The 12,779-nt window shown below is 35.9% G+C and overlaps 2 protein-coding genes across 2 annotated transcripts; both read left to right on the forward strand.

Moving 5' to 3' along the window:
- The first annotated feature begins 2,617 nt into the window (after positions 1 to 2,617).
- Positions 2,618 to 5,691, forward strand: LOC149680671 (uncharacterized). The gene is made up of 2 exons (XM_089834658.1): positions 2,618 to 5,452; positions 5,555 to 5,691. The coding sequence occupies exon 1, from the start codon at positions 2,679 to 2,681 to the stop codon at positions 5,139 to 5,141; it is 2,463 nt and encodes an 820-aa protein (XP_089690784.1). The 5' UTR covers positions 2,618 to 2,678; the 3' UTR covers positions 5,142 to 5,452; positions 5,555 to 5,691.
- Positions 5,692 to 6,328: 637 nt separating this feature from the next.
- Positions 6,329 to 8,219, forward strand: LOC149680672 (uncharacterized). Its single transcript, XM_089834659.1, has 3 exons — positions 6,329 to 7,159; positions 7,594 to 7,737; positions 7,901 to 8,219. The coding sequence occupies exons 1-3, from the start codon at positions 7,085 to 7,087 to the stop codon at positions 8,216 to 8,218; spliced, it is 537 nt and encodes a 178-aa protein (XP_089690785.1). The 5' UTR covers positions 6,329 to 7,084; the 3' UTR covers position 8,219.
- Positions 8,220 to 12,779: the final 4,560 nt, after the last annotated feature.

A 12,779-nucleotide genomic window follows, 5' to 3' on the forward strand; every position in this document is an offset into this window, starting at 1 on the left:
AATTAAGGAACAGCGAACGCGATAATTTTTTTTCTTGTTCTGTAACCATGCAGTTGAAGTCATACTTCGAGGAATGTTATCAAATTATAGGCATAGTTTAGTTGTATTTCGCACGTAGACACGGTTTTTCCATGGATAAAGAATGCGCGTGAGGAAAATTTTTTCTTGCTATAGGCAAAATATATAATATTTCATAAGTGAATTATGATATATTTGCTATACGATAGTCAAATCCTTATCTCCGACAGGATTTATTCGATATATACCCTGTTGCGGCTTCGGTTGTCAGCACGCTCAAAGCTAGGTCTCTATGTAACGTAGCTTAGTGCGTGATGGCAACCGAACCTCGAACAGAGTATATACCGAATAAGCGTCCGTCCGAGATAGGGAGTTGCTTATCCTATAGCGTGAAAAAAAATTTCCTCGCGCTCATTCTTTATGTCATGGTTTTCTTTGTCGCCCAAGAATGAATTTGGACTTTAGTATTAATACGTTGCCTACGTTAATCAAGGCCTGTACGCGGTAGGTTCGAAGGGGGCGACTTTTAAGAAACGAGACTTCTTATTTTCTCCCTATTTTACCGCGAGATTTCATTGATAGCTGGACCAAAACGCGCGCGAAAATGAGTATTTAAAATTCCTAGCGCGAGAAATTGAACATTTCAAATTCCAAGCGCGGAAAATGAACATTTCAAATTTAGGTCAAGCTAATAGCGCCTCAGGTGAGAGAATTTGGCAACTTAAATTGCCAAAAAAAGAAATCGGCGCCGCGCACAGGCCTTGATTAACGTAGGCAACGATTAATACAATGCTATAGAGAGCTGCAAAATGAAAATATTAAACTCCAACTCCTTCCAACTCCAAGGCAATACGCAACAATGACTCCAATTCCTCCCAATGCCATAATCTAAAGTTTCAACTCCGCCAAGCGAAATGTAAAACTCCTTCCATGAAAAATAAAATTTCTTAAACTCCTCCTAATTCCTTCCATGAAAAATAAAATTTCTTAAACTCCTCCCAATTCCTTCCATGAAAATTAAAATTTCTTAAACTCCTCCCAATTCCTTCCATTAAAATTAAAATTTCTTAAACTCCTCCCAATTCCTTCCATTAAAATTAAAATTTCTTAAACTCCTAGCTTCGTCCATTAAAATCTTTCTAGTTTCTAGTCTTTGGAAGATTTCTTCACTCTTTAAAATTGGAAAGTTGTAGCTCATTAGTTTTCTTTCAAATTTGGCCTGAGATTGATATCACGAGTACTTATAAATTATGATTTTCAAATAAGGAATAATATTTACTCATAAAATTCTTCTAGACATTAAAACTTAAGATTTGGGGGAAAAAAGGCGCTACGCGTTGTCGTGGAGTCATATTTTACGCTTAGTTTCTTAAATTAGCTATTTAATTAAAATCGGACTGATTCGCTTCGCAAATGCTATTTTGAAGGACAAGGCCACGAACTTCACGAATCAAGAAATACTAACACTAGAGTCCATTCTGTTATTAGTTGTGCCTGCCAATATGCCTACTGCCTTACTTTAATATGCCTCAAAGCTAGAAAGGAGACTGTTGTCAATGGGTTTAAAAGAAAAGGAAAGCGCCCGCGGCCCCATTGTGTGAGAGACTCACTGAGGGGACGTGTCACGGTGGGTAACGGGTGAAAAAAGAATTTCGTACGAAGCTTCTGAAGACAAACAACGCTAAAGTCCGCTTTTAAATTGGAGCAATACCACTTACCAGACTTAAGTTTTCCAACTCCGTAGATTTCCATGTTTTAAGATAATTTTCCAATGCCTCCCAACTCCGCAATTATAATTATCATTATTCCCATTGCCTCCCAACTCCGCACACGAAAACTTCCACTGCCACCCAACTCCAATTTTATCTCAGAAAAACATTTCCAACTCCTGGAGTTCCCATCGCTTAAACGCGGAACCCAGCGGGTTTCGGAGTTCTTCCACGGAGTTGCCCGCTCTCTACAATGCTATATATATGAAAGTATCAATTCGACTAAAAACAAGGTAAATGATATACATTTTGAATGTGAATTTAATTAACCGATGCCTTGAAAATGTTTCTTGGCAAAGCGCAGACGATGAGAGTCATGAGACGAACTTTCTGACGAAGCTTTTTCGCAATCGCATTTACTTATGTTCGGGGCATTTTAATATTCCCAAAAATTCGTCTGCAACATATACTGCTGCTAATCAGAAAACCCATAGCCCGATTTACCGATCCGGTAGGGAGTCCAACGGTATAGGTACGTTGAGAAGTAATCAAGTTTTGGGCAAGAATTTTGAGCCTTGTCCAAGTTAAAGGTGCCATCTCTTTTTGTGGGTAAGTTTTAAGTAACAATAGGGAGCTAACCACTGGATACGGGGAAGAGATAGTCTGACGTCACGCAGCCCCCATCTGGTTGGCATTTTTGCGCGTAGAATACTGTTTCCAACCGTCAGGGGGTATGAAACCAGTAAGAGATAGAAGGGTGTGACGTTTAAGGGTCAGAACTGTTAGCTCCCTATTAAGTGAAAATATTAAAGATCTCAATACTTATAGTCCTTTAACTAGAAATATCAATTATAACTCAGTAAAATAATAGCTGTTAATTACTAACGACTATTAAGAAATTTCCGTACATGTCCCTTTTGAAAATTGGGAGTTTCAGAAACTTAGCAAACCATGCACTTGTATGATATATTTATGATTTTAGAAATGGAATTTCGAAACCTTGAAAGTTTTTTTTCTTGCAATATTTGCCCATTCTATTCTCAAAACATTGGTCATTATAATAGCCACATGTTAAAAGATCACCCGCACATGAGTAGCTGTACTTTTCGGTGTCAAATATGCCACACTTCTTATAAAAACTATAGTTCCCTTCGAAGCCACAAAAGCAGAAAAGGCCATTTTGAAAATGAAGATGAATTTCAAGGGAACGAGCTGGAAGCTGCACCTAGAAGTGAAGGAGAAGCTGGGATGGAAGTTGGACCAGCAGCTGAAGGCAATGAAATTTTACCCAAGCCTTCAAAACAAACTTTCATTGAAGCATACTACATATTAAAGCTGAAAGAGAGTTATAAATTATCTGATCAACAGATATCGGAAGTCATGTGTGCTACTAAAGGTCTCATCTCTAGTTATCAAAATAATTTACAAGGTGTTGATTTGAGGGAACCATTTCAAGATATCGAAACTTCGTATAAGCAAGAAACCTTTCTCAAGAAGCATTTAAATTATATTCCCCCAGTGGCTGTTCATATGGGTGACCGATTGGTTACAAGCACCAAAAAAAATACTACAAGAATGGAAAAAAAGGATATTTTTGGTTACTGTGTCCCATTCGAAAAGGCTTTAAAAGCCTTAGTTACTATGCCGGAAGTAGAAGCTCTATTTGGAAACACAAGAGATGCAACAGCAACAATGACGAATTTACTGGACAGCATGAACGACGTGTGGGATGGCTCTTATTACAAAGATTTAAAGCCTCTCAATCATAAGTATCTGTTGTTGTCTCTCTACACCGATGATTTCGAAATTGCTAACCCAATTGGAGCACACGCTAAAACACACAAGGTCACAATATTTTACTGGAAATTGCTTAACATTCCTCCCGAGTTCCGGTCAAAGCTTTGCAGTATTCAGCTTCTGGCAGTGGCAAGGCAGAAAGACGTGAAGCAATTCGGCCTTGATAGTTTACTTTCTAATTTCAAGTCAGTTTTAACTGAATTAGATGAAGGGTTGGTGATGAAAGTGAATGGTATAGATCTTAAATTCCATGGAAGACTGGCCTACGTAACTGGAGATACACTTGCGGCTCATGAGATAGGAGGCTTTAAAGAAGGTATTGGTTCGGCATACAAGTTTTGTAGAACATGTGAGATAACACGGCCAGACATCAGTAAATCGTTTTTGCACTCAGATTTTCCCGAGAGAAACTTGGAAGAACATAATGATAGATGTGAAGCGTTAAAACTCTGTAGTCCTCAAGCACATAAATACTGGTCCAAGCAGTATGGAATCAGCAAAGAAAGCCCTTTACGTGATATCCCCAGATTTGATGTCACCCATCACTTATTGCACGATCCAATGCACATCCTTTTAGAGGGAGTCGTAAAATATGAAACAAGACTTATGTTAATTGTTTTTACTGAAAGAGAGAAATATTTCACATTGGATTATCTTAATGTGAAAATCCAAGGTTTTCCTTATGGCAATGACGAAACACATACGAAGCCTGCAATTATTGAAAAGAAGCATCTTCACAATGAAATGAAACAAACGGCATCAGCCATGAGGTCCTTGCTATTTAACATGCCATTGTATGTGGCTGATAAAGTTCCAGAAGATGACCCAAATTGGAAAAATTTCATACTTCTTCAAAAAATAACCCAATTAGCTCTATCTAGTGTAGTAAATTCAGAGACAGTCCATACTCTAAGGTTCTTAGTCGGCGAGCATGGAGAAGATTTCAAAAAGCTCTACTATCCAGAAAATACCATAACACCCAAGCTTCACTACCTATACCATTTTCCTGATCAAATGAGCAATTTCGGTCCTTTGCGTCACCATTGGTGTATGAGGGAAGAAGGAAAACATGCTTTATTTAAGAATAGACAATGGAAATGTTTCAAAGCTGTATCAAAAACCATGTCACTTCGACACCAAAGGTGGATGTGCATGCAACAGAATGATGGTTTGGGTGGCAAGGCTTTAAATTTTTTGGATGATGGTGAATTCGTCACTGAAGGTTATGACATTACGTTGGAGGATGAACTTAAAATACAACTAAGGAAGTTTGAGCCTAATGACTTCCCACAAAGAGTGCATATTTGCTCGGGGATTAAAGTTTTGGGTCACAATTATCGCAACGGTACAGTTTTACTGACGGATTACACAACAATGCCTGCGTTCGTCATCGTACGACAAGTTCTCACAATAAACCAAAAGTCCTATGCGTGGTGTTCAAAACTAAACATTTCTTACTATGATGAACATCGCAATCGTTATGTGCTCAAAGAGGTTCACCCCCCTGAAGTAAAAACACTACTACATCTAAGAAGTTTAAAATACAAGTGGCCTCAACCTACTTATTTAAAACAAAACAACTTTTTGACGATGATATACAATGCGGAAGATGTGTAATCATTAGGATTTATTCGGAAAGTTAACGTAGGTGAACATAGGACCTCAACTACTACCTGAAAAATTATTATTATTTTTGATACGATAAGCAAATTGGTTGCGCCTTCTGTGCGTTTGACTGGACTATATGAATGGAGGGGAATAGTACTATAATGACTATATTTTAGCAATTAAATGGATCAATTACTTTTGTGAACAAACAATATTTCAGATTTATGAGTAAAAAATGCCGTTGTTCAAGATGACAAATTTTAACAGAACTATTAAAATAGCAGTTATTGCTAATTCGTATGAAGAACTGGCTAATCAAGGTAAGAATAGATAGCCTTCATTTCTAATTACAAATGAATCCCTTAGTTATTGTAGCTAGGCAGAGTGCAAATTTACATAAAGTGACCAGATTATTTTTATAGCTTTTCTCAAGTTGGCTTTGCCTGCTGGAAGTTTCAAAGTTGTATTAGATTGTGATGGAACCATTATTGATGAATGAGAAGTTTTAATAGAATTAAAAAATGAAATCCTAATGATTCTACGAGATGACCAGAAATATTCTCTCGTAAATATACTGATTTCCATTTCGGAGGCTTTAATTTTTTTATAAGTTTTGCATCCTTCAGTGCTATGTTATTAATCATTATATTGAACTTGAATTTTTAGCGACCTGTAATGGTTCGAGAAGCGATGATTCAGAATTCAGAAGCCAATTTTAGTTGTACTGAAAACTCAAAAGAACAGGGTGAAACGTCTAAAGTTAACTCAGGACTCTCAACTTTAAACCAATGTGATGAATTTAGCTTTGAGGAGTTTGATATTGACGACCCAGGTGTTGGTTCTGAATCCTCGAATTTGGTATGTGTAGTCTGTTAGACATAGCTCAATTAAAGGGGCTGGCCGGAGCTGTTGGGGTGAAGGGGGGGTCTAAATGTTGGTTAGCATATTGCTCACCCGCCCACCGCGACGGTGGTGCCATTCCTTATGGCCAAAGAGCTGGGTGTTTTCCCCCTGAACTAAGGGCGGTCTCCCCCAATATCGCCGGTGAGCCCCTTTAAATGGAGTAGTGTTGCTTTTGTCGTGACTTAAAGATAGTTTTAAAATAGTCGTTATATCCTTCTGTACTCCAGTGTTGTCAATTGTTTTTTGTTTTAATTTTTCTTTCTAGGACTGTAGTGAACTTGTTGAACTACCAAAGCTAACTGATTATGTGCACAACATGCTTGTTACTGGAAAACCAGTTTCTGTTTTCCGCAAAATGGTAGATGAAATGGCGCACGGACTTCTAGTTAAGTACAGTATGAACAAAAAGAGTGACTATGCGACTGTAGGCAAATTGCCTTTAAGCAAATATCCATCATTAAACGTTGATAAGAATGCTAAAAATCCGTGGGTGAGTTTTTTTGGAATATTTTCGCGCAATTAAAGCGGATTCTTTAAAGGCTTATCCTTTCGGTAAGATGTGAAAGCGCGTTGTCAATAGCGCCATTGCTGACGCATGCCCCTGAAGGAACCCTATAAATATTGAAACTGCGCCTACTTTAAAGACCTTTAATAATCACTTACAGGGTTTGTTTGCAAAGAAATTGTCACAAAAAATTCGCCATATTAGGCATTATCAAAAAGTGGTTCAATCTGGAGATGTTAAGAAATCAAACAAGAGTAAGAGATGGAAACCCCGATGGACATTGAAACTTTGAAGAGCAACCTACTCTGTGAATGGAACAAAGACGAAAGAAATATTTCTACTATCCTAAAACTCTTTCGGGAGACTTTCACTGAAAGGCGTAAATGGATTGTAGAAAACCCATTATCAGTCACTGAAATCTTAGAGAATTATCCTCACCTTGTAGAAAAACCATATTTAAGTCTCAAATATTATATAAACATAAATTATCTTAATTATTTTGTTTTAATCATAGCTTAAAGCAGAATTTTCGCTTTTTCACGGAATGGAAACAAAAGAGGAACAATTTTTTACCAACTATGAAAAAGTTGCTGCATTAATTTTCCCACATGAAGATACCGTAAGATGTAGATTGTTAATAGGCAATAGAGAGCAAATAACAATTTTGTCGTCTGTCTTTTAGTTTAGTGGTGTGCTTATGTGTATTTCATAGCCCAACTACGTTTAAAAGAACATAGGAGTATTTATGTAACCAACCGGAATCGAAAACTTACGCCACAATGCAAAGAAGGTAACGTTGTGGTGTAAAATTCGTCAGTTCAATTTTTATTTTACACCACAATTTTTTCTCCTTCACTGTGTGCCCCAACTTTTCGACTTCAGTAAGTTACATAAATACTCCTTTCTTCGGTCTTATAATGTAGGAAACGTAGTTGGGTATGTAAAACGCATGATTATATATGCTTTATAAGGTACACCACTGATTTTACATAGAATTTACCTTGTTTCACTGAAAATATTTGCATTTCATTAGTAATTGTGTATTTTTCCTAGGAGAAACTGAAATCTGATCAAGTTGTCCTACAATTCGTAAAGAAACTAGAAGAACATTTAATACCTCAACAGAAAACTAAATCTAAGTCGAAACCAAAATTTCCTAAAAAAACTGTACAGTATTCCGTTATTCGTCTCAAGGATGTAAGAGCGAAAATTGTTTAATGTAATAGTCGTGCAGATACCTTTCAAAATGGCAATTACTGCGTTTTAGTCTTAGCCATAGGGTTTGAAATGCGTTTGAACGTTTGCCCGTTTGTCTTTTATGTTCTTTTTCGTTGCAATTATAAAAAATGTGAAATTTCAGACGCTTCCAGTGGAATCTAATGTCCAAGCCCCTCAGCTTGTGATAATAACCAACAACAAAGAGGAGTTGAACAATGGATTTGTTGTTATAAATGAAACAATTATTGATTGTAAGGCCAGCACCCTCCTAGAATGCCTTTACATTTTAGTCATCACCTACTATGTGCTCGATTTGAATTATCCCACTGTCTTGAGACAAGTTCTTGGATTTTTTCAAGTGTTTCTTCTTAATGATCGTTCCGAAAAGGCGAAATTCAGGAAAAATATGGCGTATTTCAAGTTCTTAGAACAATTTGGCATTAATGAATCTGACATTTAAATCTATACATTGAAAATGACGAAATATTTTTCAATAGTTCGTCAACTATTTAAATATGTTTTCCCTGGTAAAAATATGGTTTGTTTTTGGTGGTTTAGGAATTATTTCCAATCCATTTTCATACTTTTGCATTATCCATTACTGTACATTTCTATAATTTCATTTTTGAAGTAAAATGGTTTGAAGTACTGAAATTATGTACATTTATTTTTAATCACATCAAGCATTTCTTAACTTTTTTATAGCCTTTTATTGTATTCTCTCCACCAAAGAGATTTGAAATTGCGTTACACTGTACCATAGAGGACTTGGGTTTTAGTCCATTTGTAAGTTTTTCAATGTTCTTTGGTGTCAAGAGGGAAATGATTAAAGTAGTTGACGATTTTGACCGACCAGTCTCGTACGAACCGTTAACGTTTGCAATTTAGTGGGTATATCAAATAAAGGGATCCTATATTCGACCGTTTCGGCGGCTCCCTAGTTTCAACGATTTATGTTTAATATTCCCTAATTTTTTATTGACGGTTCTAAAGGGACTGTGCAATGATATAGGTAATTAACATGTTCATATGCTGAACAATTAAATAAAAACACGTTCAAAACCGGAACATGACACGGCTTGAATACATTAGAAAATAGAACATATTGTTACTTGAACATGTTCTCATTTTTGAACATGTATAAGAGAGTAATGTATGAAGGTGTGACAGAAATTGTGTTCAGCGTCCGAACACATTTTCTGAGTAATTAACATGTTCAGAGGCTGAACACTTAAATAAAAACCACGTTCAAAACCGGAACATAAAACGGTTTGAATACATTAGAAAAAAGAACATATTTTTACTCGAACATGTTCTCATTTTTGAACATGTATAGGAGAGTGTTGCATGAAGGTGTTCAGAGATTGTGTTCAATTTTCGAACACACTTTTTTCTGTGTAGAATTTCTATTTTTCCATAATTATGGATTAACCATTGTTAAATGAAAAACCCGTCATAGGCTCTCATGTTATGAGCAACAATAGTAACATTTTCAAACCTAGGTTTGGTTACTCTACGTCTTTTGTTGTCTCTTGTAAAAACAATTTTTTCATCTACTTGGGTTAGGTATTGCATAAATTTGTCTACGCAATCTAGTCCTCTAAAAATGTTATAATCGTAAACATTTTCCTCTATTTGCATAGCAGAAACTAGAAGTATTGGGGTATGAAGGGAATTATCTACTATACATTCGGTATCGAAATAACAATAAGTTGTTTCCTTATACTTTTTAGTAAGGGGTTGGACATAACAAAGCCTAGGCGGGTGTTCAATTTTACATTTTGGGCATACTTTACTACATTTGTGATTTTTTTCAATTTCCTCGCAGCAAATTTTGCATCGTTTTACTTTTTCACAAATTTTATTAGTTCTATGTATTTGGAAGCATTCGGGACCTTTAAAATACCAATTACAATCTGGACATTTCACGACGTCCAAGGATGGGCTCTCGTGGAATGTCTCAGAGTAACACCGCCAACATTTTGTGGGTTCATTATAACATTTATGATTTGAGGCCCTAAATACATTACTAAATGTTACTAAGCATTTGTTACAATAAGAAACACATCCGAACATGGCTGCTAAACTTTTAATAACATGCATATGTATATCTACAAGCAGAAGGAAAATTTTTTTTCAGCGTAAATTTCACCTTCATAAATTTTCTTAAATATTTTTCAGCGCTAAGCACTATAATTTGGTATTCGGGTTCTAAGATTTTTTGAAAAGCCGAAATCTGTTCTATACTAACGGGTCCTACCGGTAAGTTAGCTTCATGGTGAAGTTTTAGGGCCTCTTCCCTCTGTAGCGGTCTGTTAGGTGCCTGTATTCTACGGTATCGGTTATAGTCGAAACCAGATCTATCTTGTTTTTGTTGTTTTAAATAGGTTAAGTCCGCAACCATTTTTCCGCACACTATGCTTCGAGCTACGCAAAGATCGTCATCGTTTAAAATTGGTAAAAAAGTCCTCCCGTTTTTCATGTAATGTTCTAGTAATAACATCGATCTATTTCTGACTGATTTTCTACCCGATATTGGAATATCAGTTTTTAGAAAAATTGCATCAATTCTAATATCACCGTCTAAAATGAAATTACGATTTGATTGACTAACTTGACTTATAGCACCAAAAAGCCTATCAACTGTCAGTTCGTTCAACGCCATAAATCTTAAGTTTATGGCATTTTCCAGCTGGTCACTTCTAACACAAAACCTGACTCTGTTGTAGTCTCTACCCGCGTTGATAATAGTCTCAATGATTGATTGTAATATGAGTTTCAATTTTTCATATATTTTATCAAGGTTTTTAAAGATAATTTTGTATTCGTAGGATGAACAGTTAAATTTCCTAGATCTGGCTACATTTACTTTAACTAATTCATAAAAGTTTTCTGCTCTAAAAATAGAAAGGTCTAGTGGTTCATCATCAGACATTTTACTACTTCAACGTAACCTTCTTCAAAATGCTCGATATTAGTTCCACTACTTCCGGTATATCGACGGCCTTCAAATCCAGTTGCTTCTCGCGCGCTTGGCCCCTATATTTCGTTATTAGACAACCCTTTTCTTTTATTTTCTCGATTTCCAACATCCCAGGCAAACAGGAACTTTGCGGTAACTTATTCAGAGATGCTAATTTCAAAACTTTAACTAAGTCGTCTACTATTTCAATGGGTATGCATACCCCCGATTTAAGGGGTATTCTAGGTAGAGCGTACTTTCTTATGTCTACGTATAATTTATTATTAAACTTGCATAGTTTAACTCCTATTTGTTCGGATTGACTAAACTGTAGTTGAAGAGTCTCCCAAGGGTTGCTGCTTTGAGCCTAGATAACATAAAACTATGGGGTAGTAAGAAAAAGTACCAAAAATATATATTTATATATATTACTTACCATTTTGAAGAAATTATTAATTTTAGCAGGGAGATTAAGCGAAAGCAATGAGGATATTTTGTAGTTTGCGGGGCGGTGGGTGCGGTATTTATATTGTTCAAACTTCTTAAAGGGAGTGTAAAAGGTAATTTATGTAGTTTATCATGCCTACCGCTTTTGCACGTGAAAGCAGGGGAAAATTGGCACGACATACTTAAACGAATAGAGAAATAAAACTTAACAACCATACCTTTAAATAAAATTAAAATTTCTTGGAACTCAAGCCTTAGAAACAATGACGTTTTAGTTAATTCGAAGTTCTGGCATAGAAGGATTTTTCTTGGAATTATGACTCAACGCAACAATTAACTTTGAAGTCTAATGAGCCTTATATATGCTTTACTATACTTAAACTACCTTTGCCAAAAAATCTAATATCACCTCCGTCATACATTGTATAAATAGTTGTTATTGGAAAAATAGACTTATAGTTTCACACTCAAAGATCACAGGTAACATTAGGTCGATTGGTAGCGTATTGGCTGCTAAATATGGAATTCGAAAGATCCTGGTTCGATTCCAGTTATCGGTAAGTAACCTTTCAATCGACCTAATGTTACTTTTGGCGAATATTTTTATCTAATTAACAGTAGGTATTTAAGGGGAAATTTAAAACTTAAGGGCACATACAACATTCAGTTATTAACTTTAAAGCATCACTTCATATATTTAAAATCAATATGGAATCTCGGTCACCCATGTCTTTGAGATCCATGGCCATTAGAGCCATGGTAGTAACAATGGAATTCGTTTTAGCTAATACGGAGCAAACCTTTAATGATATTAAGAAAACAATTCCACGCCAACTTTGGGGAGTATCTGAACAGGTATTTTGGAAAGCAGCTATTGGTGAACGAGGGAACCTGGGCAAAGAGGATCTATATCCCGAAGAAATGCCAAATTGGCTTTGGATCACAGAATCAGAAATTGAATTCGAAGTGGATAATCGCTTGACTTTTGCTCAATTTCAAGCTACGCAAAGGAATAGAGTTACCATCCCTTTCTTTTTATTGGATGGGTACCACCACATAGAATATGACTATTTTTTAAAAACATGGAGAAAAGGTGAAAGGAAATGCCAACGTAGAGTTTGCAGAGACTGTTTTGTCTTTTTTAGCGATATGGACGAACCAAATACGAAATATCTAGCGGTAAAAACTCATACAGTAGTGCATCGAGACGACATGATGGTAGAAGTAATTTGGGACGTTCAGAAAAGTTTTTGTAGTAATTGCATAAAAAAACCTTTATTTAATATGTATAGTGAGGAATTTTGTTCGCATAATACCGGCTGGCATACTATTAGCAATCGTAGGTCATTTACATTTAGAGACCAAGAAGAGGTAACTCATACTAAAGTGGCTCGTGTATCTTTTTTACATTAATTTTTTTTATTGTAAATTGTAGTATAATAAACTTAAATTCTCAGTCAGATACATTGTTTTCATTTCTAGAGAAAAGGGTTTTACATCTCGCATTCCTAGCGAAAGGGTTTTACAGCTACCATTTCCAGTTAACAGGATGGTATGACTTTTGTTTCATAAGAAAAGGGTTGGATTTTCTGCCGTTTAAGACAACTAAATA

The sequence above is a fragment of the Phalangium opilio genome, unplaced genomic scaffold (assembly GCF_054372755.1).
Source record: "Phalangium opilio isolate 3A_F unplaced genomic scaffold, DU_Popi_V2 ptg000039l_2, whole genome shotgun sequence".
Taxonomy (NCBI): domain Eukaryota; kingdom Metazoa; phylum Arthropoda; class Arachnida; order Opiliones; family Phalangiidae; genus Phalangium; species Phalangium opilio.